The sequence below is a fragment of the Panthera uncia genome, assembly GCF_023721935.1.
Source record: "Panthera uncia isolate 11264 chromosome A1 unlocalized genomic scaffold, Puncia_PCG_1.0 HiC_scaffold_17, whole genome shotgun sequence".
NCBI classification, from domain to species: Eukaryota; Metazoa; Chordata; class Mammalia; order Carnivora; family Felidae; genus Panthera; species Panthera uncia.
This window is the reverse complement of record NW_026057577.1, coordinates 60,009,541-60,037,517: the sequence shown is the minus strand read 5'-3', so window position 1 is coordinate 60,037,517 and position 27,977 is coordinate 60,009,541. Positions and strand designations below refer to the sequence as shown.

Below are 27,977 nucleotides of genomic sequence, written 5' to 3'. Positions count from 1 at the left end.
TAGGAACCATTTTTTAGATACTGGTTTTCACTAGTTTGCTTCGAGACTATGGACAAAAATTAAATGGACTGCCATTTTAATTAGTTAATGTTGGCTTTATCTAATTAGAAACATTTATTTCCTTTCTTGCTAATTCTTTCAGCAATAAAATGGTATAATTCAGTGAGGTATGTGATACTTAGTTCAGTTCAACATTTCTTGAGCCTCTAATATGTAACGTGCTTGGTTAAGGACAAAGTATTCTGAGATAAATATAACACGTCACTAACCTCAAAGAATGCCATTTGATGGGAAGAACATGGTTAAAACTAATTAAACCCTAAGTCAGATTAATAGGTGTTATAATAGATATAAGCCAGTTTGTTTTTTAAGTATAAAGGAAATTATTAATTTGGGATTGGAGAAGAAAACTTTTTTAAAAGGTCCCACATGACTGTTGTTTCGGGGACAGGGACAACAGACCTCTCCCCTCTCCTTTCCTAGATTAGTCCTTGGTGACTGCTGCCTTGTTATACATTCAGCAGAGAGGTGCCACTTTAGAGCTGGCATCAGAGAGCTCTCCATGGGGATCAAAGAATCAGATATCACAGGACATGAAAAACTTCTTTGCATGGAATAAATAAGAGCCTCACCCTTTAACCTTAACTGGACTATGCACATGCAAAACAGTCGATCTTTTTCTAAGTATGTGCATAGGAAAGAGAGCATCTGGAGCTGGGCTCCTCCCATCCCTGACTCCTGGCCCAGCCTCACTATTCCAGAAGCCAAGAAGAAGGTAAAATGCCAGACTGCTGTATAGAGTTAGCAGAAAACAAAAGCTCCCTCCCATCCCTTCCTTCCCTCTGTTCTGTCCCCACTTGAAAAGTCCCCAAAGGAAAAACAATTGGATGATGATTGAGGAACTGTACCACCACCTAGAGACAGTGCAGCCTTGTAAGCATGTCCACACTAGCTGCTCCACTCTTTTGTCTGCCCGTTGAGGACTCTGCTGTATTATGAATGATGCAGTTGTTATCCATGGCTTTCTGCATCACATCACCACACATTTTTGTTTAGACCTTTTTAAAAGTTCAAGAAATGAGGAGCAGAGAGAAAGGAAGACAAAAGACAAATCTGAGGCATTAAAGTAAATTAAAGTAAAAATAGGCTAGGTATCCAGTAAGTTAGCTTTCCCATAATCAAGGAAAAAGAGAACTATATAAAGAATTCAAAAAGAAATCATTTTTGAATGAATGAACATGTACGTTCTAGTGTTTTTATAATGTATATAACTCTGAAGAGCACATACTTTGGAGTAGTCTGCCTTTTGAGGATTTGTCAGTCCTATCTTGAAGTCAAACCACATAAGGAGGCCTGGAAAGAGTGAACATCTACTGAGTGCTTTTTATGTAGCAGCCACTATCCTAGTCACTTCACACATGCTACTTCATTTAATTAATATTTATAGAAACAAAATACCCAACCCAGAGTCAGAAACCTTGCAGTGCCAACATGCAACTCATAGAAAAATCTGAATCAAATGTTTCACTACTCAGCCTTTTTTTGGAATCCTAAACAAGACCATTATTTCAAGAAACAAACACGCCCCCTAGTGTTCAAATTCTGTAAAATGTTTGTTTTTGAAAATCTAGAATGCAAAAAGGCTTATTTCAGAAAGTAGTTTTTCATGCTTCTCCTGTAAAGAAAGCAGTTAGTCTTATTTATTGAATTAATTTAGCAGAGTATTTTACTCCATGGCAATGAACGGTAATCAATTGAGTAAAAGTGATATTAAAAATCATGGTCTCTACTAGGAATTATAAACAAGATGATAGGTCGTCTCCTATTATTACCCTTACTCCCCTTAGTCATTTTCTGTTATAAAGGTATCATATACATCCAAATTTTCTTTTATACAGTCACATAAACACTGAATTTATTTCACTTTAGTTCAGTTCAGAGTTGCTGCACTATTCTTTATTTATCTCTCATTAAGAAAACAAAATATATCTAGATGCTTAAAAATAGAAATGATGTAAGATCTGAAGTGTTCTTGAAGTGTGTAAACAGGAATTTATGCACACTGTGCAAAGACTGAATGGGTGTTTGGTGGGCTCCATGCTTTATGAACTGTGTATAGTAAGGGGAAAATAACAAATTCGCTAGTTTATACCAAGGCATGCCATTTCAAAATATATTTTACATAAAAAAGTAAAATCAATTAGTACACATTTGAAATTATATCTTTAGGGTTTTTTTTGTTTGTTTGTTTGTTTGTTTTTGTTAAACCAAACAGTTAATGACTTTGTAAGAGCCATTATATCATCTGATTAAGGAGAACCAGACTCAGAATAGTTTGGAAGCAGGGCAACCTCATATCACAGCATTTTGGCACAAACATTACAATACATCATCCCATATTGATGCAGCAGTACAATAGAAACATTGTAGTGTCGTCTCAGGACAGTACACCATGAATATTTTATGTCTCTAGATACGAGACGCCATTTAACACCTACTCTTCCTTTACTTTAGGAAAACCGTAAGCCACTTCTCTTACATGTTGAAGAATAGTAATCAATACCCGAATTCCTTTTTGCTTGCACATTCTGTGAGTCTTCCTAGAAATTTGTAATTTCCCTTATTTTACTTGGATGAAGCAGTTTCAATAAAAGCAGTAGCAGATGAGCAGTTTACAACCTCAGCAGTGCAAACAGCACATTGCCCATATGGACGCTCACACATCTATACATATCCACCAAACCAAATACACTTAGAGCATCACTTTACAGTTAGTGGTACTATTCAAAAATTATATTAAATGCTTGGAACTTCTGAGTTGTATTGCGTGAAGCAGATGCTTCTATCTTTTCTGACTGAATCTAGCCCTTATTTTTTTTTTAATCCTGATCATTCAGAATGTGTATGAAAAGAGATAGTTTCTAGAGTTAATTATGACTTATCTAGAAATTTTTTTTTCAGAAACTTCTTTTGAAGTGCTTTCTGAAATGCTTCAGTATCTTTTACTGTTTTTAGATGATTGCCACCATATACCCATAAAATCCTTTTTCTTAAAACAGTGATTGATGATCTTGCTATGGTTTTTAAATTTAAATTAATTAAAATAAAATTTTAATTTTAAAATTTTCAGCTCCTAAATTGCATTAGCTACAGTTTAAGAGTTCAGTAGCCATATGTGGCTAATGACTCTTAAATTGAACAACAAACACAGAATAGAATGTATCCATCATCACAGAAAGTTCTTTTGAACAGCACTGATGGGATCACCACTTTTATTGTAATAGTAGCCATAGAAAGCATAGATTACACTTTCCCATGCCCACTTTGCCATATTCTCTAATTTCTTCTATTTAGTAAAAGCTTGCTATCCATGTATTTTCTTTTTTAATTCTTCCCCCTAAAGGTCATATATACAAATGTAATTCTGTTTGTGAAAGGCTGTGGATAGTTCACTAAAGCTTGCTGTCATTATTTATAATGGGAGATTTGCATGGTATCTTCTGTTGAAATGAAGGCACATCCCCCTCTGGCACAGGGGCAAGGTGGGCTCCATTTCATCAGGTTTTGTCTGGTTGCTTTGGGATTTAGGTATTGCTTTGTTCTGATGTGCTTTTTTGCTGCCACTATCAAGGGTGAAGACGAAGAGGTTTTTCTGTCAAACTGCATCCCCTTCTCTTTGGAAGTCTCCCCCTTTTTATCACCCTACTCACAATCCAACATTAGAGTCAGTAACATATATAATTTAGCTTTCCTAAAAGGAAATTTGAGGCTATTGATTATCAAGTAGATTTTCCATGATTTGACCTGCATTTAAAGGATTAACAATCATCCCCCTATGATCCAGTGACCCGTTTTCAAGCCCACTCATCCACCTTTTCTCAGGATCAATGAGGGTTTTGGCTTGAGCCTAGATTTACCCCTAATGACTTTCTGTCCAGACTTCTACCAGCTGAGCCATTCCCCAGGGCATCCTGCTTTCCCTGTAAAATCCATCCTTCTCTCAGTACACACCTTACACCTCATTTCTGGTTCCTGCAGTACCTCAGCTCATCTAGAATTTACTTCATTCAGTTTGGCCTGCTGTCTTTTTTAAAAGTTCACACTCCCCTTTCCAAGATCATCACTTTTCCTTTGGAATGCCCTACTGCCTGGAACCAATGTCCTTAACTTCACCTGCCTCTTTCCATGAGGCACAATCCTTATTAACATGTTGAAAGGAATTCTCCTTTGGCCTGGTCCTCAGCAAATATTTTTTTAACAAAACATTTAAAATATTTAAGGGTTTACATTTACATTTTCATCTAGAAACCCTGTTCATCTGGAGATCATTGCCATTTGGGAGTGGATGCCCTCCCCACATCTCAGACAGTCTGGAACTATGCTGTCCAAGATGGAACCCACCAGCTACATGGGAATATTTAAGTTTAAATAAATTAAGTAATATTAAAATTACAGTTTGTCAGCCATACTAGCCCATTTCATGTGCTCAGTGGCCACCTGTGGCTAGTGTCTTCTGTGTTGAACGGCACAGAAGAAAGTGTTGAAGAAAGTTCTGTCAGACAGTATTGCTCTGGAGCTTTTCTGTCAACACACAGTCCATTCCTCAAGAATACAAGTGTAGATAGGCATAATTATCACAATAATTGCCATCTGTTCCTCTCTCAATAATTTCTGAAAGCCTCACCTTTTACCAATTGTCAGCCTCATCAAACTGAAAAGTTATGTATAACAACAGTACCCCCTGCTCCCACCCTAAAAATATTGTGGACTGAAATTGGAACCACAGATTAGAGGAAGACACTTACATCCTTAAATGTAAATCAGACTCTTAAGTATTCTAAACCCTTTATGAGAACGTCCTAGGGCCAGCTGGGAATTGTTTTTTGTTTTGCTTTATTCTGTTTCCCTTACACTATTAATTAAACATTTACTGAACACTTTCTGTATATTCAGTAAATACATGGTTTTAAAGATTTTAGATTTAATACTCCCCAAGTTCCTTTAAGATAAATGCTATTATTAAACCCATTTCACCCATGAAGAAACTGAACCACAAAGAGGTCAGGTAATATAGTTACTAAGTTTACATAGTTAGTAGGTAGTTAGGCTGTCCCTCATACTTATTTCATTATGGATTGGATTTACCCAGATTGTTACAAATGCCCACAAAACATGAATCTGGCTAGAAGGAGACGACTGAGGGCCTGGGTAATTATCAGCCATCTGAGTGCAGAGAGAGAGGGAGACTGGTCGCTTTCCAGAGGAAATATTATAAATTTCAGGACTTAGTCAATTCTATATAAATTTACTCTTTTATAGCTTCTTATTTTTATGTTAAAGGCTTGAGCATAAAAGATTTCAAGATGTTAAAATCCATGGTTACTACTGTTTACCAAGAAGAACATTAGTGGTCTGTAAAAGAATTGTTGTTAAAATATGGATTCTTTTTTCTTTCTAGTACTCCCCTAGCATGACAATGAGTGTGTGATCCATTACCAAGTCTCCTCATGAAAACCACAGTGAGTCAGCCCTTCACAGAACTACTACGGAAGAAAATTATTCATCACAGTGTACAGTTAAACAAAGGAATCTCAGTCACACCAAACCAACCTTTTTATTTCCTGCTCTCTCCCCTATTTTTTGAAGAAAGCGGGTCCAAACGTGATTCAAACAACTGTACAGAGCGGCATATTAGAATTGCCCTAAACTGAACTGCAAATAATTATCTGTGTATGTATATGTGTGGGTCAGAGAATGTATTGTATATGTGTATGTTATACGGACATATGCACATACATACATTGACCCACAGGACATTGTAAAATATTATTACATGACATCTTAAGTAGAAGTAAGTAGGGACTTTTATTCCATCCTTTTTTTCACGTTTACATTTTAATTATTAAAAGTTGCTCCTGCCCCTCCCTGAACTATTTTGTGCTGTGTATATCACTGCTTTATATAAGTTATTTTTTAAGGTGAACTCAGATGTTATGGTTTTGTAAATGTCTGCAATCATGGATAGGAATAAAATTGCTTATTTGAGAGCTTTCATTAAATTGCGTCTGATGCAAGTTACCCTGTGAATCACAAAGTGTACTGTCTCAAAAAAAAAAAAAAGAAGAAGAAGAAGAAGAAGAAGAAGAAGAAGAAGAAGAAGAAGGTGTGTCCTCATCCTCTGTCAGATCAAACAATTTCTCAGTTACCTTTAGTGAAAAGTATTTTGTAGTTTTTATTTAGGAAAAATACTTCAACTGGGGCCCAACACCATATGTTTCTGCAAGAACTGCTTTAGATGGAATTCTTGATTTGTCTTTGATGATACAGAAAATCATTAATTAGCCCCACCTGCTTAGACCATAGCAATAAAATGACAGGGGTCGTCATATTTTTAGAAATATATTTTCTCTCTAACATGATGGAGCCCAGAAGTGATAACAAAACCATTTGCTTGAAATTGTCACTTCTCACCAGGAATAGTAGAGCTAAATTTTTAATAACATGCTAATGGAAAATGGTATCTGATTTTTACTCAGACTTCTTGTGAACATTTCCACATAGACACTGCAAAGAATATACATTCAAATGACTGAGACTTTCAGCAGAAGGGGAAAAGAGTTTTTACTGCACCCAAGGGGCTCTGAAGTGCTGCTTTTCTATCTGGGTAACTTGCCTACTAGCCGCAGAACTGACTGGTAACAGTCCCATCTGTGAATACCTCACTAGCAGCAAAGCCCCTGCTCTGTTCCCAGGATATAAGACTTTTGTTTAGAGGGAAATCATTTGTAGTAACTATATTCATCTGGCCATTGACTTCAGCAGGCTAAATCTGCATTGTGTAACTGTTCAGAAAAGAATGCATAAATGTTAAAAATTAAAGAAAAAAACAAAACACTTCCCTTACGCTAAAGCACATTGTTCTGTGGCGCTTTGCATATCTTTTGGGGGTTTTGTGTTCAATCTTACATACAGACACCGAAATCATAATAGAAAAATGTGAAGACTTTAATTTTAGACTCCACAAGATAAGTTGGTGATCCTTTCTGTTAAAATTGTGATACAAATAACCATTGGTAAACATCAACTACATATCCAAACTCCAGAGCAAAGAATTTGAAAAAGTATTGTTTAATCGCAGGTAAGAAGAATCCTCCTTCCTTTAGGCTTATGGTCTCCAAAGTGAAAATTTAGCAGTATATTTGCTAGTTCCTTGTCCCAGATGACTTATTTCTCTCAAATCCATAATGATTTATTCCCTCTGAAAATAAGATTTTGCCTGTGCATGACAGGGATGCTGGGCAGAACTGTTGAAGGGGGAAAAAGATGCTGAATTAAATTTATGTCCCAGATTTAAACTCTAATCAAATGAGTCACCATTAATCCAACAGTGTGGGGAGCCTAGGACTGCACACTGGAGAACAGCTTCAAGTTTTCAAGCTGCAGAGAACTTTCATGAAAAAGTCAAATTAGAAAGTCTTTAACTCAAGCCAAGGTAGTCTGAAGACACTTTGTATAGACATGTGAATTTACCAAGAATAATTTTAACTTTCACTTTTTATAATTGTGTGAACATTTTCAACCCTGTGATTATTAAGCTTAATCTTACAATGCTAGACATTTCAACGTTTTTTGACTATTCATTCCATTGTTACTGATCTTGAATTTCTTTTATTTGCCTTCTAAGAAGGTATTGTTTCTTACTATCACAAAGAATCATGAACCCAATTATACTTCTCCTTATTTCAGGGGTAATATTAGAATATAAATGGCAATATGGATTTCATTACTTCTAGCCCACTTGGTCAAGAAAAAGTAAAATTGGATTTTTCAGCATATAGCAATTTATCATAAGTATTTATTTCTTTTTCTTTCTTGGAGTCCAGATTACAAATAGCTATTGCAATTTTTTTTTAATTCCTGAAATAGTTGAAAATTTATTTTTGAAGAGAAAATTGTATTTAAGAAAACCATAAAATAAGAATACTTAATTTTAATATCAAATAACTTTCTCATGCACCAAATGGAGGATAGGAAGTCTGTACAGTAATTTTTGCTTAGGTTTTGAATTATCTAAACTTTATCTTTTTCTCTTGTAATAATACCATTTAACCCTGTTCTCTTACGTTGGTGCATCTCCATCGATGAATGTGTTGTTGGTCTTGATATATACTACCTGTTCCTCAGTTATTTTTACATATTTCACCTCACAGGAATAGCATCAGTAATTCTTGCCTACACTGAATACATAAAATACACATATGAAATGTGAAAATAAATAAGTGAAAACGTTAATTTTCATTACTCTGCCTTGCATTCTGGCAAACTCACTACGTTAAAAATACATGCCAAGTTTTATCTAGAGTCTTACAGCAAAATTGCCTGTGGGAACAAAGGCTATGGAGTGCCCTTGATCTGGTAACACCCCACACATTTGATGGGTGAATCCTAGCACTCTGTTACAAGTGTTCTAGTTTGGACTCAATTACTGATGTATAGGAATTGCACAACTGGGAATCTGAGGTTAATATTTCTCTGCTGTCCACAATATTGACAAATCAGTTCTGCTCCCTGTGCCATGAAAAGTGCCCAAAACACCCTTTTCCTTCTAGGAATATAGAGAAAACTTTGATTTCCGTTCTTATGATTCTCTAGGACAGCTGAACTCTTGTGCATTTCATAGGATCATTCAGTTAACTTTCTTCCTATAGCTTAAAAGGTGATAAATAAAAATAAATGAGTTCACTTTGGGACATGAGGAAGCTCTACATCTGCCCACCCCTTTTCTTTATAGTATTCTGGGAATGTGCAGCAAAGCATTCAAAACTGCTCCCTGGCATAGAGTGTTACACAGTCCTTAATACCGTGAGGTCTTAATTGGCCTCTTCCATGTCTTCCTACATTGCCTCCTTCCCAATCCCTGCATCCTCCAAAAGAAATAAGGTACAGACTGCACGTTTTTGCCTTTTCAGCCCCTACAGTTTTCTTCTTCATGCATTGTATAGTTTTTCCAGGGGAAATAAGTACAATTTCCTCTTCTTGATTATCAGTGTTAATTAGAAGCAGTGCCACAAATCATAGCTACTTTATTTTGGAATGCTTTATAGTATTTTAACACTGGTTTTGCCTTCATTTTTATTTTTTTTGTACTATAATACTCTTTTCTTGAAAACACTAATTGATGCAAGTAGTGTATGAGTGTGTAGTGTGGTAGTGAGAATATGGGAGTGGGGGGAGAATTGCCACATATATTCCAAAAGGTAAACTAGTCTTTTTTTTTTTTTTAACTCCCTGTCCTAGTGGTATAAGTTTCTTGTTGACAATGAGGAGCAGGAGTCTGCATTTGCTTAAAACAGTGGTGCCCAATCATAAGCGTGCGTTAGAGGCACCCTGGGCCTGTGAAGTATAACTTGAGAAATACTGGAAAAGTCCAAGAAAAAATGGTGAACCACCATTGATACCCTTCTGTTTTGCATACTAAACACTTGTGTGGGGGTGTGGGGGTGTGTGCGTGTGCGCACATGTGTATATTGGACTGGTATGCAGTTTGCTCACAAAACACTCCCACTATGATTTACATTATGTTATACCATAACTGGTAACTATTAAACATAATTCTTTCCTCTGATTGCTTTTTATTTCATTGGTAAAGTAGCTGATAAAAGTGATTTGGGATGAAAAGAGAGTAGTACAAGACCTAAGCAGATGGAATCTCCCGTGCCCAGCTTTAACATACCCATGTTAGCTTTTCCACCTCAGACCTTCTTAGGAAGGCACTGCATCTAAAGGTAAGAGCATAAATGATCTTTTATTCCTTGGTTACCTTAATGCCAGGAATCATACAATAATTATAGTTTTTCTATGTAGATATTTGTTTATAAGAAATTGAATGAACATTATTATTTCACCAAAAGCATCAACTTTATCCTTGAACTCTAAGATTGAAAGAGATGACCTACAGATGAAAAACACCTTAGACCCTTTAATTACTTCTCTAAACTGTATTCTAAAGAGAAATTCTCAGTTGAATAAGTCTCCTAAGGAGAATTTCCTGTTAAGTTTCCTGTGAACGTAATTGGTCTTCCTGAAAGAAGAAAAATAATTTCTGTAAGTAGTTTAATGTGACTGGTCTTGCTAACTACATCCTTAAAAATGAAATGCAGTACTATCCATAGATATTGCAAATTTTGAAGTGGGACTAAGTGTTTTCATGTATAGAATTACAGTTTGTCTCTTCCCCCTTTGTGAATTTACTCTCCTCGGGATAAATTGCACTTGTTTTGATTATCCTAGTCATTGAAATATTATGTTCCTAGAAATATTTAGCACTTCATTTTTTAAATAAAATGTGCAATTAACATGAGAAAAGTATTAATATTCCTAGAAAAAAATGATATCGAGGATTTATTCCTAGTTAATATTAAAACTTTATCCCACATTGTCTTTTGCATCATATGACCTCAGGACATTGCCAAGGAAGTGAAATTTGGATTCCTCATAATGTTCTCAGAACACAATACAATATGTTGACAGCTAAATTTCCATCATGTCCCGGTAAAATCGCTCAGTAACATTTAATTAACCATCTACTTATTAGGAAACAATTCAAATAATCTGTCCAATTTACATAATTTGAAAACAAATCAACTTTACATTTAGCAATACCTTAGAAATTTTCTTAATAAAAACTACTGATTAAAATGTGTATATTGCTTTCTGTCAGATCATATTTCAAGACGTTTTACTTTCCATGCATTGGGACAACTAAAATCTTCACAGAAACTGTATATTAGAATGATATATAAAGGACATGCTGTTGTTGTCAACACGGAAAATGGAAAAGACTTTATTCATAGAATTCTTTATTTATGATAACTATCAGATTAATGAGGTATTTAATTTATCTAATTATGATTTTAAGAACTTAATTTTTTTTTTTTTTACCACATGTATTAAATTGTTACCTATAATGTCATCCTGGGAAAATAGAATTATTTGTAAGGTTTTTACAAATGCATAATTAATGTATAAATACAATTGGAATCTGGGATGATTCTTAGTAATCTACTATCCTTAATTCAACCGTGGTCATCAGCTACCTGACCCATTCTGTAAATTTAGTGTACATGCATTTGCATGTGCGTGCATGCACACGTGTCTGTGATTACATTTATTCTCAAATGGACTTCTCACTTAACGTTTTTGTACAAATACTTGAGCTATTCATGTAATGGGAAAAGTTGCCATAAAAATGTACATAAATGGCCCTTGATTTGGTACCTGTTTTCACATTTAATTTTAAAAACACAACTTTTCATTTATAGTTTCTACCCTTTCATTTCTAGACTCTGCTTCATTACCCATAGAAAAAGTAAAGAAAATTGTTTTGTATGAAGCTAGCCTTAAGTGTTTCTGAATTATAAATCAAAATATAGCTAATGTGGATCTGTGCATATGACTGAAGCAGACATTATGCCTCATGTAAAAACCAGGAGTCTATACTATCAAAGAATTTATATGCCTTAAGAAATGGCTATGTGTAGCTGGTTCTATGTGGTCAGATAACTAAACCAAATACCAAAAATAACTAATATTGTTAGCAAATATCCGTTAATGGATAATAGTTTTATATTTTGTTCCAAATAGTATTACACATGATGTGGAAATCTGAAGCAATTATGCAGATAATTCATGCAAAACTATGCTTCTCCTCAAGTGCATTTATCTTTCTGATGAATTGTACAGATGGTTGTCTCAGTTCACCGTTGCCCAAATAAAGATTCTGAAGTAGGTTCTGTATACTCCTCTGTAGATAAATTAAAACTTAGGAGGAGGAAGATCTATAATTGAAATTAAAAATTCATCCTAGATTTAAATTAAATATAGAAATCTGTTTTCAATAAATTCTTTAATACTGGTTACATAGTATTTAAGAGTATTTAAATACCAAGTGTTTTGAGTATTATGGTTTTGATCCAAATGAGGTTTTCTAGTTCAGCGAGGCAGCACATTTGAACATAGTGATTAGAAAGAAAAATGTTATAAATTCTAATGGCCAGACACTTTCCTGAGCCAAGGGTTACCTAAAGTAACTTGTCAGGCAATTTTAGCAAGGTGTCTGGATTTCTGGGAGATGGAGGGTAGGTAGAAAGGCAACTGAATAGTACCTGAATTTAAGACAGGTAAAAGTCCTGTAACTAAGAACTTTTCTACTATTTTTAATTGTGCAAAAATGGTTTTTAGTGATAGCTGCATTATGTAGATTCGGGGCAAGATTGGCACAGAGAGATAAAAGCCAGCAGAATTAGTTCAGTTCCCCCTCAGCAACTCTTGGTGAATGAAACAACAGTGTAAGAGTCCAAAATGAAGGAAAAGAGGTTAGAATGTCTGCATATCCAGCCCCAAATAATATGAGTAATCAAATATTTGTTCTCACAGCTCAATGTGTTCTTTATGTATTTTAATAAAACTTTGTTTACAAAGGTAGGCATGTGATTCACAATGAAATGAATTGTCAACTATAGGTTGCTGACTTCTATATAAATAACACTGTTATCACAACCAAAGTTAACAAAAATTCCCTAATATTATCTAACAACCAGTTGAAATTTTTACAGTAGTCCCCAAATGTCTGTGTTGCAGCTGTCAGGTTTTTCCCTACTTTTGCTGAGAAATAATTAAAATACATCACTAAGTTTATGGCATATATAGCATGACAGTTTGATTTACATATATTGTGAAATGATTACCACAATAGGTTCAGCTAACATATAGATATAATAAAAAGAAAACAAAGGGAAAAAAATGTTTTCCTTGTGATGAGAACACTTAGGATCTACTCTGTTCATAACTTTTCTATGTATTATACAGCAGTGTTAGACACAGTCACCATGTTACACATCGCATCTCCAGTACTTAACTGATCTTATAACTGGAAGTTTGTACCTTTTGACCACCTTCCCCCAACTCCCCCTCCCCCCTAACTCTCAATATATTCTTAAAAGTAAAGAAACCCTATACGTCCAAAGAGGCATAAAGATTTATTTATTTATTTATTTATTTTAATCTTGTGTCACTGTACTTTAAAACTCGTTTATTTCAATCCTTGCCGGTTCTGACCAGAGCCATGAAGATTTATAAGGAAATTCCAGAAGTTTTACTTCCTACGCAGATTGTCTGATAAGAAACATGGCATCCCTTTTTGGAAAGACCTAGAACCAACAGACATGCTACATATTTAGCTGTCTCATTTAGTTTGCAAAGCTTCCCTCGCAGTGCGTATTGGCTCTGCTTCACTAAGCGGCCCTTTTCAATGTACGTTGATCTCAGATGAGAGAGGGAACTCTTGACGTCTAGTCATGTCACATGAAAAAAATTTGCATTTAAATGTGCTTACAATATAATCTCATTTATCACATATAATATATAAATTAGGATAGGTTGCATAAAAGAATTCAACATTGCTTATTTACGTAAATATTGTTTCAGAGAAAGAAATGACTTAAGAATTGTAAGTATCATATGTATTCTCTATATAGTCTTTTGTGGTGCTCGCTGTTTTGCCATCAAGTTGGTTATTATTCACTTGTGACTAAAGGGATATTACACATACGTAATGGTCTCAAAATTGGTTCAACAGAACATATTGTTAATCATTGAGAGTGATTTTAATTTTGAAATTAAAACTCAGCATTGTATTATGAAAGCAGTTACTAGTCAAAGATTTTATACATTTACTTCATCTTTATTTGAGAAGTATTTACCTAAGCATACTTTTTCATTCAATGAAAAACCCCCAGAGAGCTAAATTGATACCTATTGAAAAAAGAGAATCCAGTTAACACTTTAAAAAATATAAGGCATATATGAAAGTGTTAAATGAAAATTGGAGCGTTAGCAATTGCAGGAGATCTGTCTCACCATAAAAGTTCTCATACTAATATCCAGATTCAAACCTGAAATGCTCAGTATAACAGTTACTAATAAGAAATTTGTTGGACCAAATAAATAACCAAATCAAAACCAACATAGAAGCCAAATCTAATTTACACCAAAGACCAATTTATACATCCACTGCCGGTATTTCTAAGGTAATTACTCCGCAAAATCAGGCCATAACCAAATTCTCAGTATTGACTCATCAGAGTTTAAAATTCAATCCATTTAGCAAAAATACCATGTGAAATAGAGCCAGCACAATAATCTCAGGCTCTTCTCAAAAATAGTAATCTTGCTGAAAGATTTCTGGGTGCAAAATTACATGGTCCAGTAAAGCTCACTTTAGAATGTAAAGCATGCAAAGCCCAAGTGTCTACAGAACTTGTATGCCATGAGTATCTCTAAAATGAGCTTCTTAAATCATCTCAGAGGGGAAATGGTTCAGGGTGAAGAGAGGTCTGGCAAGCTGTCTGATTGCCTCACTTCCCAGATGATTTAAAACCTTGTTTGGAAAGGTATTTGCTACCATATTTTCAAATGCTAGAAAGATTTGCATAATGTTTCTGTGTAGGAGAGAGTTACTGAACTGTGTATTTGCAAAAATGAATAACTAATAGCGACAGTTTTTCCTTCAAGTAACCAGAAATATTGTGTTGTTTTGCTCTGGCAACAGGCACTTCAGAAAACATGAAATACAGATTGGAAAGGTATATGTTCTGAAAACATAAATGTTCATTTGAAATCTGTTTAAAATATCTTTCTGGTTTACTTGGCAGGACTGCTTCTCATCAAGTTTACCCTGGACCTCAAAAAGGAGGTTCTGTTCATCCTACTTATGCATTAGAGTGGCACTGGAAATGTATGAGTTTATCCAACTGAAGAGGAGTTTTGTAGCAGACAATGATTAAGTCAGATAGTCTTCCCTGTCGTTTCACAGATAGATGTTCTTACTCCTGTGAAAATTAATGAAAGGAAACTTCATTTAAGAAGGGGGAGCGGGGACACCAACAGGGGGAGCTCTCGTGTTTTACTGCTAGTGGTCGATTGTAGACCCTTCGTAGGTCTAGAATACCTCGCATTCCTGACAGAAAGAAGCCTACACTTCACTACCCCAGCTGAAGGCAGGAAGGTTTTCTTCTTACTTAGCAACAGCCCAGCCAATGAAAGACTGTCACAATGCAGCCAGTGAAAAGCCACTACCCTTCTAACTCCCAGTCTATTCCAATAGATTTTTTGTTTATAAAGTCCCTCCCAACCACCCTCTTTCCTCTAGAAAAAAGAGCTTTCCTCTCCTCTGTTCTCCAGTCTTGCCTTTGGTTTTGCCATGACTTGTAGGTCCCAAACTGCAATTCTCTCCTATTCCCAAATAAACCATTTTTACTGGTAAAATAACTGATAGCTTTATTTTTATGGTTAACACTCCTAATGAGTAAAAAAATTGGCATTTACTAAGATGAATAATTAATCATAAACTGCCACGTAAACTTCAGTTCAGAAGTTAAAGGCATAGTGTCAATTCCTAACCTATTATGCAGCATTTCTTCCAGCTGTAGATGATAGTGTATACTCTAGGCTTTATATTATAGAACCCGTTGTGGTGATCTTGATTCCACTTGCCAAAAATAAGCTACATGGTTTCAACTGTTTTTAGATGTAAATGTCAATAATTAACACACTTCAAATCTATTTCTGGCATAAAAACCTATACACAAAAAATATACAGAATTCAGAAACTAGGAACTGGACCAAAAGAGATTTTAAAAAAAACACCTAAGTAATTTTGGCTTTGGAGAGAGTATATATGTGCAGTGACTTATTAACATATTTCAACTTTCAAACTCTTCAGAGTAAATGCTTCCTTACTTTATAAGTTGAATTTATATTTTACCATTTGTTTAAAAGATGAAAATGAACTTAAATATTCAAAATGTGCTTAGAGTTCAAGACATTCCTTTCATAGCTACTTGGCTACTAATTTTTATTTTCAGTGATTATGTTAAAAGAGTATATAGAGGGGTGCCTGGTGGTTCAGTTGGTTGAGCATCTGACTCTTGGTTTTGGCTCGGTCATGATCCCAGATTTGTGGGATCAAGCCCCACATTGGGCTCTGTGCTGAGCGTGGAGCCTGCTTAAGATTCTCATTCTCCCTCTCTCTCTGTCTCTCTCTCTCTCTCTCTCTCTCTCTCTCTCTCTTTCTCTCTCTCCATCACCCCCCACTGTCTTCTTCCCCTTCTGCCCCTCTCCCCAGCTCATGCTCTCTCTCTCTCTCTCAAAAAGAAAACAAAAAGTATATAGAAAAAATTTTCAAACTCAAATATAAGACAAATCAGAGATGTGAAAACCTGTTTTCTGAGAATCTTTGTATGTAGAACTGTTTGAAATGGAAAATATAGTCTGCACAATTCTGGAATGCAAACAAAGAATTATAAGTTTAGTTTCTCATTAGGAATTCTTTATTCTCCTCAGATATTTAGCCAGTACCCTGAGATGTAAAGGCGACTGTGTGAAGTTTCCTTTGACCTTGATATTGCAGAAGAAATGAGGCCAGAGGAGGAGTCTTAACTGCAAAGGACCAAGGCGTTTATTTGCAGGGTTGGCTCCTCCATCCATCTTCCTTTGAAAGAATTCTATTCGCTTACCTGGCCTGAGCACAACACTCCTTTTCCTGTGGCTAAAAGTTGGACAGCCTCTGCCTGCATCACAGGACTCATTTCTCAAGCCAAGTCTAAGGCAAAGGGTGTCATTAGGGTGGGAGTGGGAATAGAAACATCTAAAACAGGACTAAAAAAGACATCTATTTTCCTTTCACAGTAGTAGAGTGCATAGAAAATACTCTTGCAGGTCAATGAAGAAATGTAAGTTATCCAATCATGCATTATCTTGCAACTGAAGTGTAACTTGCTCAGGAAGAAATTCACATAAATTTCATGAGTAGAACTGCATTAAATCCTCTCTATGTATCTACTTCTCTCTCTCTAGTTATCACTAGTACCTACAGTTAGTCCTTGTAGTTAAGGTATTATTTAGAATTATTGAAAAGTTAATGCACCTTCATAAGTAACTATTAGTTTAAATGGATTAATGTGGCTCTTGAAAACACCTACTTTATTCCTCAAGAAGTAACTTGGGCACTGGGGGAAAAAAAGTCCAGTCTTTTTTGAAATATTACAAGACAAAAAAAAGACTCCAGGAAAACATAGTTAACTAAAAGCCAAGTCGATCAGATCTTAAACTACCATAGTAAGTGGTAATGGCCTCTCACACAATTACTGCATTTTTTCCTATGATTACATTTTGATAAAATAATTCATTTCTCCATTAAGCAATTTTTCAAGATGTTTTGCTTTGGCATAAACCAAACTCCCCATCTCTACCACAAGACCCACTGTTTACATCCAAGCCAGTTGACAATAATCTTTCTCAATCTCTTACTACTTGTGTCTCTCCCCATTGGTCCCTGGAGTCCTATTATAGAAACAATGTTAGTAAACATTTACCAGGTTGTTCCTTCAGTCAATACGACACAAGTTAGCAGCTACTTAGCCTCGCTTAGCATCACTGCCTCGCTGGCACCAATGCCCCTCTGTTAGTTCTCACAGAAACCTACACAACCCGTTGTAAATCTTACCTTTGACTTCTAATTCCTTATTAAGACATTTTTAGGAATTTATAGTTTATATTGTATAAGCTTGGTTTTATTTCTTGGGGTTTTGTTTTGTTTTTACTTTTATTCGCCCACCTGGATTTGAGCAGTTTTTAGGGAAAGAAACAAGGGAAGTGTTCTGTGATTGGTAGAAAATGAGAGCTCAACAATGAGCTGGTTACATTTTGTTTTTCTTAAACAGGATTTCTGGTTTCTACAATAAATGTTAGGTATGTAATATTAGGGAGGCATATGATTTTCTGAAGGTCCAGAGTTCTCTCTGCCTTTTAATAGCATAGTACAACATTGAAACAAATGCCTATTAATATTTTATATCTTGTCTGTAATGGAATATTATGAAAGTGTGGTAACACTTATCAATGTTTTGAAACAATAGGAGAGACCAGAGGAGAGAGAGAGCATGCCCACTCATCTGTAATTATTGGTCTTTTACACGAATGAAGTATGACCTGATTGCTTTATAAAAAGCCACACTCACCTCTTCAATCAACAGCTCCTAATTATGATTTACAGTAAATGTATCTAGGCTTCTAAGACTCACAAAAATCTGTACATAGAAATAATCTAAATCTTTTTGAGATGCATGCTCATTTCACCTATGAACATTTTTTCTGTAAATCTATTTCATCAAATCATGCTATTACAGTATTTTCATGCAAACACATTCATTCAGTTACTTTAACACCTGACATAAGGGGAAGGGGCAGATGTTGGCAGTGAAGCAATCATACCTAGTTACAACTGATTAATTGTTTGGCTTTCAAAAATTAAAATAGTATGTTCTTAAGGAAAATAATTAAATCATATTCCTGAAACCTGATTATTTAATGGTTGTTTACAATAACTAACTCCTATGTCCATGAGATAAGACTTCCTCCTTTACAGATAGGCAAGTACAATTAACTAGGGAATATGCTGATTAAAATGGGATGAACTTATTGCGTCCCCAATGACTCACATGTACACTCAAAGGCTAAGGTTAAAGGGTGAGGGGTAGGCAAGGTAGAGAGTGCACGCAGACAGCACCTCTGGCTGGTATTGCAGACACAGCTGCTGGGCAGCAAATGAGTATGCACACACTCACTGCCAAAGTTAAGTTTCCTCTCCCTGAACATAAAAGGTATGTGAGAGCACAGAGGTCTCGAGACATAGCACCATTTGTATATTTCCAGTGGGTGACTGACATCAAAAAGCGGTAAAGTTCTTAAAACTTTTAAAGCTTACATGTTTTTTTTTCTTTTTGTTTTGCTTGTTTTAAACCATTTTACTGAGGTATGCTTGACAGGTAAAAAGCTGTACATATCTAATATATACAACTAAGTGAATTTGGAGATAAGTATACACTCCTCCCACCCCTTGATTATTATTATTATTATTGTGTGTGTGTGTGTGTGTGTGTGTGTGTGTGTGGTGGTAACAACAGTTAACAGAAGATATACCGTCTTAGAAATGTTTAAGTCTATAATACAGTATTGTTAGCTATAGGCACTATACTGTGTATCAGATCTCCAGAACTTACCTTGTACAATTACAGCTTTCTACCGTTTGTACATCACCTCCCCATTTTCCCCTTACCCCAACTCCTGGTAATCACCATTCTATCCTCTGTTTCTATCAGTTTCACTATTTTAGTTTCCACCATAAGTAAGATCATGCAGTATTCGTTGTTGTTTATTTCACTTAGCATAAAATTCTCCAGATCAATCCGTGTTGTTGCAAATAGCAGTATTTCCTTCTTTGGTTTAGCATAAAATTCTCCAGATCAATCCGTGTTGTTGCAAATAGCAGTATTTCCTTCTTTGGTTAAGGCTGAATAATTTTCCATTGTATATATAGATAACATTTTTTAAATCTAGCCATCCATGGATGGGCATTTAGGTAGTTTTCATATCTTGGCTATTGTGCATAATGCTGCAATGAACATGGGAACAAACGGATGTCTCCGGAATCCTGGTGTCAATTTCTTCAGATAAACAGAAACAGGATAACTGGATCATATGGTAGCTTTATTTTCAATTTTCTTAAAAACCTAAATGTTTTCCACAGTGGCTGCACCAATTTACGTTCTCACCAACAGTATACAAAGTGTCCCTTTTCTCCACATCCTTGTTAACACTTTTTAGCTTTTGTTGTTGTTTTTTTAATAAGCTACATCCTAACAGGTGTGAGGTGATATTTCACTGTAGTTTTGATATGCATTTCCCTGATAATGAGTGATGTTGAGCACCTCTTGGCCATTTGTATGTCTTCTTCAAGTCTGCCCATTTTTTAATCAGGTTATCAGATTATTTTGCTATTGAATTATAGGAGTCCTTTTATATTTTGAATATTAAATCCTTATCAGATACAGTAAAACCTTGGTTTGCAAGCATAATTCATTCCAGAAGCATGTTTATAATCCAAAGCACTTGTATATCAAAGCGAATTTCAAGAACCATTGGCTCAGTTGTGACAATGTGATGTTCAGCCTCATGTACTACTCATATTGCAAGACATCACTCATTTATCAAGTTAAAATTTGTTAGGAATGTTTGCTCATCTTGTGGAACACTCACAGAACAAGTTACTTGCAATCCAAGGTTTTACTGTATATGGCTTAAAACTATTTTCTCCCATTCTGTAGGTTACTTTGCCATGTTGCTGATTGTTTCCTTCGCTGTGCAGAGGTTTTTTAGTTTGATATAATCCCTCTTAATTATTTTGCTTTTGCTGCCTGTTCTTTTGGTGTCCTAACCAAAAAACACTGCCAAGACCACCGTCAAAGAGCTTTCACTCTGTTTCCTTCTAGGAATGTTATGATTTCAGGTTTTATGTTCAGGTGAAACAAAACATAAAAATTTGACTCCCCCCAAACAGGAAGAGGGAATATGTGTAACCTCTAGGAAAAAAAACAAAAACAAAAAAACCTTCAGATACTGACTTTCTATATTACTTTTGCTTATTAAGAATATCTTGATTACCTAAAAATTAAAAAAAAAGGAAAGATCTCCTATTCTAGCACTGTAGGTAGTGTCACAGAGAGACAAACCACAGTCTCAGCAGAGAGAAAATGTGGGTTATACTCTGAACAGGTTATTTATGTTCCCTCCAAGCCTCAGTTTGTTCAGCTCTAAAATAAGAACACTGGTTTGAAAAATCTCTAAGCACCATCTCAAGGAATTAAAATTGATAAAATACTTCTTAGTGCTATTACATTTTGATACTATAATAATGCTGTATCAAACATAATTAATGTGAAGATAAGATCTTATAAATAGCTAGAAAATTGTATTGATGTAGAAAAATAATCAGAAAAAAAGTTTTAATCTTTTTTTTTTTTTATCTGCTAATAAGAGCAAGTTTGGGGGTCTGGTTTATTGAAAATTTACCATTTAATTTTAAATTTAAATTTACCACCTTAATTTTTTAAGGTCATTTTCCTGTATATAACAGTCAATTCTCATTGAAAATGCCAAGAAAATAGTCTAATAATACCAGTTTTTTCAGATAACTAGGTTTCTAAATAAAGAATCACTTAAGAAGGGATGAGCCGGAAGTGACATGCATTAAACCTAGTCACATATTTAACAAGAATGAAAAAAAAAAAATGCCTCTGTCTGGACAAGGATTGTCCCCTTGACTACATTCTGAACTTTTATTGTGTCTAAGCTCTAAAACGTTAACCTGGTGAAGTTGCTAATAATATTTCAAGAACTGAGGTATTAAAGCATAAAAATACATTTCTGTGATGTCATCTTGTTCTTGTGGAGATTGTCTATTCTTTTTCATTCATGTGAAGAGAACTTTAAATGTCCACTTCAGGGAAGAAAACTCCCTGAAGAATATACTGATGTAGTAATGAGATTTTAATACCTGAAATGTTTAGAATATGAAGAAGACATACTGATAAGAAAAAGATGTCACAGGAGAGTAATTTTAATGAAAAAGTCTTTAAAAAACCCAGTGTCTAAAAGGCATGCAAGTGGTTAACATCAGACTTGACAGAACTTGATTTTGTACATAGGGAAAGAGGAAGAGGGAGGCAGTTACCAGATCATGTAATCGTTGACAGTCATTTTATAAAATCTTTGATCTTTTGTGTATGATTTGTTATGGACATTTTTCCTTACTTCGTTGTGCAATTTGTTCTGAATTAGACTACAGTTAATTTGGTGCACTCTATATCTGCACAGATTCGTTAAAGGTAGATATATACGGGGTTTTTTTGTACTTGAATTCACAGTTTTTGTATAGTTTTGACTATGTTTTGGGAATTACACAAGAATTAATGTACATAATTTAAACTGTTTTAAAGCAAAAATTTTTAATTGGGTTTTATTGATGAAGACTTCTTTAAAAGGCTAAAGTTATATTTTGTATGTTTAACCATCCTCTATTATACATTCACCTGTTTCAGTGATACTTGTGTCTTGCAATTTTGGATATGTTTTAGAATAAAGGTTCATTTTACAGAAAAAAATTGATAAATTATGCTGAATTTCTGAAGTTATAATAACTTAAAAAACCCAAACTCTTAGGGATGAAATAAGTTTCAAATTAATTATTAAAATAAGAATACAATCATGGCAATATTATAAAGAATAATAAATAAAATAGTACAAAATATCCAGAAAACTATTGTCATAATCTCAAGCACTAAGTTGACTCTGAAGTCAGTTTAATTGCTGGCTCTACCATTTCCCATTATGTAACAAGGTATTAACTTGTGCTCATTTTCGATATATAAAATAGTAATTATTAACAGTACCTACAAAAATCCATGCAGGGCCTCATGACAATTATATGGAATCATGCATATAAATCACTTTGTATACTGTCTGGCACACACAACTATAAATATTGCTAAGATTACTAACAAAGTCTACTGATTCTTTATAATTAGAACATGGAAAATTCTTAGGTTGATTCAATTATATGAATTAATATTTATTGTTTATCAAAAACTAATTATACATGCATATTTTTCTTAAAATCAACTGGTAAATTTCCTTTTAATTTGAAAAAAAATAAGATTTTGCTTTATTTCAGCCTATAAGATAAACTGGCTAAGAACTTACAACTTCAAGTATCTTTAATTAAAAATCTCATGACATGTGTATAGGACTAAAGAATCACATTCTAAGTAGGTTTAGCTTTTTAAAAATTTACCTAGCCAAGTTGTTATAGACAATCAGTTATAGACAGAAGTCTCAAAGACATAATTTGCTATTAAGTTGCTGCTTGAGAAAGAGAAGCAGAAAAGTAAGCTAATATAAAAAAATCTATTAGAGCTATGTATTTTGTAGGGTATGTTCTGGGTTGGTCTCATCACAACATAATCTACATCTACATTCTATGCATTAATCAAGGTGGCACAACATCCATAAGAATAAAAGATTTTATATTTGCGATACTATAGACTATACCAAGAAAGTGGGCCAAAGTACTTAAGTTCAGCAAGTACTGAAGTTTAAAAAGTGGTTTTTCTTAACCCTCTAATATCAAGAAATCCAGTTACCTTATCTGCCCAATGTTTGCATTATTGCTTTCTGTTCTTATTCTGGGTCTCAGCCCAAAGGTCACCTCCCCCAGAGAGCTCCTCCCTGACCACACAGCCAAAGTTGTCTGTTCCCACCCCCATTTCATGCTTTATTTTCTTCTTAGCATTCATTTTGATGTTAAATTATCTTATTAGTTAATCTGTGTGTTTGTCTTTGGTCTTTTCTCATTAGCATGTGAGCTCTCTGAAAGCAGGAACTCTGACTGCCTTGCTCATTACTGTGCCTAGAAAAGCTTCTGGCACATAGTAAGGGTTCAATAAATGAAAACAGTGGCTGATTATCAATCACTAAACAGTAGGTTTGCATCCTCATCATTGTTCTCTACTGGGGTTTGTGGGTTGGAGGTGGATAAAACCCCACATAGATTCCCACCATTGTTTTCCAGATACCTGTCCCTATGTCATAGAACAATGAAGTGACAATGCCCTTACAGCAAAAGGGGCCTCTGCCTTAATCCTGCACTTAAAAAAAAAAAAAAAAAGGTGTTAGTGTTTATTTTTGAGAGAGAGAGCAGCGGAGGGGCAGAGAGAGAGAGGGAGACAGAGGATCTGAAGCAGGCCCCGTGCTGAGAATGGAGAGCCCAGTGCGGGGCTCGAACCCACGCACCGTGAGATCATGACCTGAGCCAAGTAGGACGCTTAACCAACTGAACCACTGCACTTTAAAGGGCCCCACATATCACAAGTTCACTCACCTAAATTAGTATTAAAGTATATGAGATACTCTGCCTCGGGATCTGGCCTTCGGCACTGACATGGCATTATCCTTAAGCCTAAATATCCACTCTGATGGTAATACTCTTCAGGCCCTAGGAAAATGCCTCTCCACCTTGTTTGCCTTATGTTCTCAATCAAAAGGGGGCTGTGTTTGAATTTAATAAAGGTTTGTTTTCTTTCAGTGTCAGCGATAAACACTGCTTTAGAGAGTATGAGAATCTGAGTGAGAGAATTTCTCAGGTAAGTGAAAAGAGAAATTAACTCACTTGCCAAAACTTTACTGTGGGATGGTTATGTATACAATAGACTCTATTGCATACCAAGATATTTCCCAAGAATGCTATCTCTGCCCTCCGTCCTCATGTTCTAATTCCTGACTCAGGAGACCCTTGGGAATTAAGGCAGTACTTATAACAGTGGCACATAGTAACCGTGTAACTTTCTGTGACATGGAACAGTTATTCATCCAAACATCAGCAGCCCATCAACAGAACAGACATGTATATCATTAATTAAATTCAGTTGTGTTTTACATTTTGCCAACTTTCTATTTTGTCATCATGAATGTATATTTTTAAAATGAGATGACAGCACAAATTTTATTTAACAATTCGCTCACTTGATGTATAGTCTTAAATATTTAGACATATGGTATATGGGGCTCCACTTGGACTTTTGCTCTAAGACCCACAATTTTTAGAGACAGGACTACAAATAAAGAGAGTATGCTCTGCCCTGGATCCCTGTTCTGGTTACTATTACTGCCTAACAAATTACCCCCAAACTCAGCAGCTTACAACAACAATTTTATTATGAAAATAATTGTGTGTATCAGCAATATAGGAACTCTTTGGCTGGGTAGTTTTTGCTTGGTGTCTCTGATGCATTTGTAAGAAGATGTCAACTGAGCAGTGTCATTCTCAAGGCTTGACAAGATTGGTTATCCAAGAAGGCTCACTCAGTTGACTGGCAGTTAAAGCTGGCCATCAGCCTGGAGCTAAGCTGGGACTATTGACCAGAGGCCATTACATACCTCTTCAACATGGCAATTGAAAGGAACTTGGATTTTACAGGCTGGCTGCCTCCAGAAAGAGTCCCAAGAGAACCAGGCAGAAATGCATGGTCTTTTATGACCAAGCCTAGGAAGTCACATAATATCACGTAGTCACAAAGTATGTACCCTATCGTAGGAAGCTGTCACAGTCCTGACAGATTTAAGGAGAATGGACAAAGACCCCACCTTTCAATGTGAGAAGTATCAAGTCCCCATTCTTCTTAGGTTACTTTCTTAGTCTCCCATAGGGGCAGGAACTGATCTGGATCTGTTTGACACTGCTTTCCATACCCAGTAGCACCCATGTACAGCTGGTGATGTAAAGCCCAGTGGAAACTGACCATTTGCCTGATTTGAGGACACACGGATGACTGTGTAGATTCCTGCATCTCTAGCACGATTAGCTAGATGGTTGAAAAATTGATTTCAAAATTGATGTAAGAAAAAACGATTTCCAATATAATGTTTCCTTTGTTTTATTAGGATACTACACAGGGTACAATCCAACATCATTACACAAGTATATCACCTATCTGAGACAATTGACCTAAAATGAAAGTATTATATTATAAGCTAGATTGATCACTCACCTGATATGAGCTAACAATGAACAGCCTGATGTCACTCAGAGATTGAAAAATAGAAATGAATATTTTCATAGGAAATAAAAGAACAGTAATTATAAAAGCATTGTGGTGGTGTATCAGCTAGAAATCTTTTGGTGAGACATGACAGATAACCAAAGGCAAATGGTCTTAAAGGACTAAGAGGGGGAGAGAGAGTAGAAGGGAACATAGGAAAGATTTATTTGTTCATGTAACTGGAAAGTTCCAAAGTGATTTCAGGTGAGACTTGATCTAGCAGTTCAACAAAATTATCAAGAACTTGCCTTTCCCTATAGTCTTCCACATGCTTGAATACCCCTGTATGGCTCATTGGTAATTTTAAAAATTTGTCTTGCTTCCACTCTCCATTCCCATTCAGAGCTCAATCTCCTTTTAAGAAATAATTGTTTAACCTTAGTGAAAAGGCAATTCTAGTTACTTGTCTCATCTCTACTGAAACTGAGAGAAACTGATTTCACCCCTTCCTATACTTTTTTCTTCCTAAGCCCTAGGGTCATGAATAGGCATGTGACCTAAACTTGGTCAGGCAAATGTTCTCTCGGGTCTTTAGATCTTGACCAAGGTCTACCAGGAAGGAAAACGGGCAAGACCATACCAGAATCTTGTGGTATAATAAGCAACTTTGCTATGCTTCCCAGTCCTGAAGCACAGCCTTTGTTTCTGCCTGCTGTCAAGCCTGGTTTTCCAAACCTAGTCAATTCTGAGAGCAGCAAAAGCATCTTCCTTGCTTAGGATGCTTAGGCCCTGCTGCTTGATTACCAAAGCAATGAAGACTTCTTGGACATGGCCATCCAGAGGAGAGCTTCCCATCTCTGTGTCCCCATGGCACTGTATATCCTATCCTTTGATATGCCCTTACCACATTACACTACTGACTTACCCACCTGTGTTCCCTACCAGACTGACAGCTCCCTGAGAACAGGGGCCTTGGCTTATGCTTAGCCCAGTGTGTGGTCAATATGAGGTATATAAAATAATGTATTTAATTAATTAATCTATTTGGAGAGAAAAGACATGTCAGTATTAAATGATTCTAAAATTTAAGGCAGTATATTGTTAAGCAGAAAGCATAAGGGCTCTTTACAAAGTGTGGAACTGCCAGAAAGAACATTTTTAGGCTGTTTTGTGAGAAGTCATTGCACACTCTTTGTTTCCCACTAAAAGGAACCAGTCTTCCTTAAAGAAATGCCTAGTTTCAGGGCTGGGGAAGCAAAAAATACAAGATGAGCCTGCAACATCTGTTTGTACTGGGAAATGAAGAATAACAAAAGGAGGAAAGAGGTATTTCAACAACAACAACAACACAGAAGCCAGCTTGGGGGGGTTCCCTCTGACCCAACTGAGGACAATTTGAGCTTCAAAATGAATAATGATAATAAGAGAGTATAGCCCACTGAATAAAATAGGAACCATGAGTCCACAGAGATATAAATAATGTATAAATTGAAATTTTAATGAAGAATGAGATATTTACATAGTTTCAAAGTACCTCCACACAAAATGCTTATAAATTACAAAGCCTGGAGATACCACCTCAATCAAATGACCAAAATGAACATCATTGGGGCACCTGGCTGGCTCAGTCAGTTGAGCATCCGACTCTCGATTTCGGCTCAGGTCATGATCTCACAGTTTGTGGGATCGAGCCCCATGTCAGGCTCTGCTCTGACAGCACGAACCTGCTTAGAATTCTCTCTCGCACCCTCTCGATGCCCCTCCCTTTCTCTCGCTCTTTCTCAAAATAAATAAATAAACTTTAAAAAAGTTATTTTTAGAAATGAAAATCATCAAAAATGGGACAGACTGAAACTGTGCAGGGGCACCTGGGTGGCTCAGTCAGCTGAGCTTCCGACTTCAGCTCGGGTCATGATCTCATGGTTTGTGAGTTCGAGCCCCGCGTCCGGCTCTGTGCTGACAGCTTGGAGCCTGTAGCTGCTTCAGATTCTGTGCCTCCCTCTCTCTCTGCCCCTCCCCTGCTCACACTCTGTCTCTCTCTCTCAAAAATAAATAATAAACATTAAAAAAAAAGAAAGTGTGCATTACCTGATAAAATGCACAAAGAATGCAGCATCGTTTTGTGCCATTCCTGCCGAAGATGCATAAACTCTATCTAGTTACAAGGAGACATCAGACAAACCCAAATTGAGGGTCATTTGACAAAAATTCTGGCCTGGAACCTTCAAAAGTGGCAAGGTCATGAAAGTCACAAAAAGATCGAAGACTCCTGGACTGAGGGAAGACGACAGAAATGACAACTGAATGTAACACAAAGCACTGTCTCCCTGGGGACCATTGGTGACACAGAAAGGAGCCCAAGGATCAGTGGTAATGAAGTGTAAATGTTAACTTCCTCACTTTGGCAGTGTATTCTGGTTAAACAGGAGAATGTCTGGCTTATAGGAAATTCAAACTATAGTATTTAGGAGTAATAGATCATCAAGT

At 35.8% G+C, this 27,977-nt stretch overlaps 1 protein-coding gene across 7 annotated transcripts in view; it reads left to right on the top strand.

Annotated features, from left to right (window-relative positions):
• Positions 1-9,515, top strand: part of SSBP2 (single stranded DNA binding protein 2) — a 314,003-nt gene extending 304,488 nt beyond the window's left edge. For 6 of the 7 annotated variants that reach the window (XM_049649739.1, XM_049649742.1, XM_049649741.1 and 3 more), the window contains one exon: positions 5,459-9,515. In XM_049649739.1, coding sequence (XP_049505696.1) covers positions 5,459-5,488 — 30 coding nt within the window. In that variant the 3' untranslated portion in view covers positions 5,489-9,515. The remainder of the gene's footprint in view (positions 1-5,458) is intronic. The other variant, XM_049649745.1, reaches the window with a different exon arrangement.
• Positions 9,516-27,977: the final 18,462 nt, after the last annotated feature.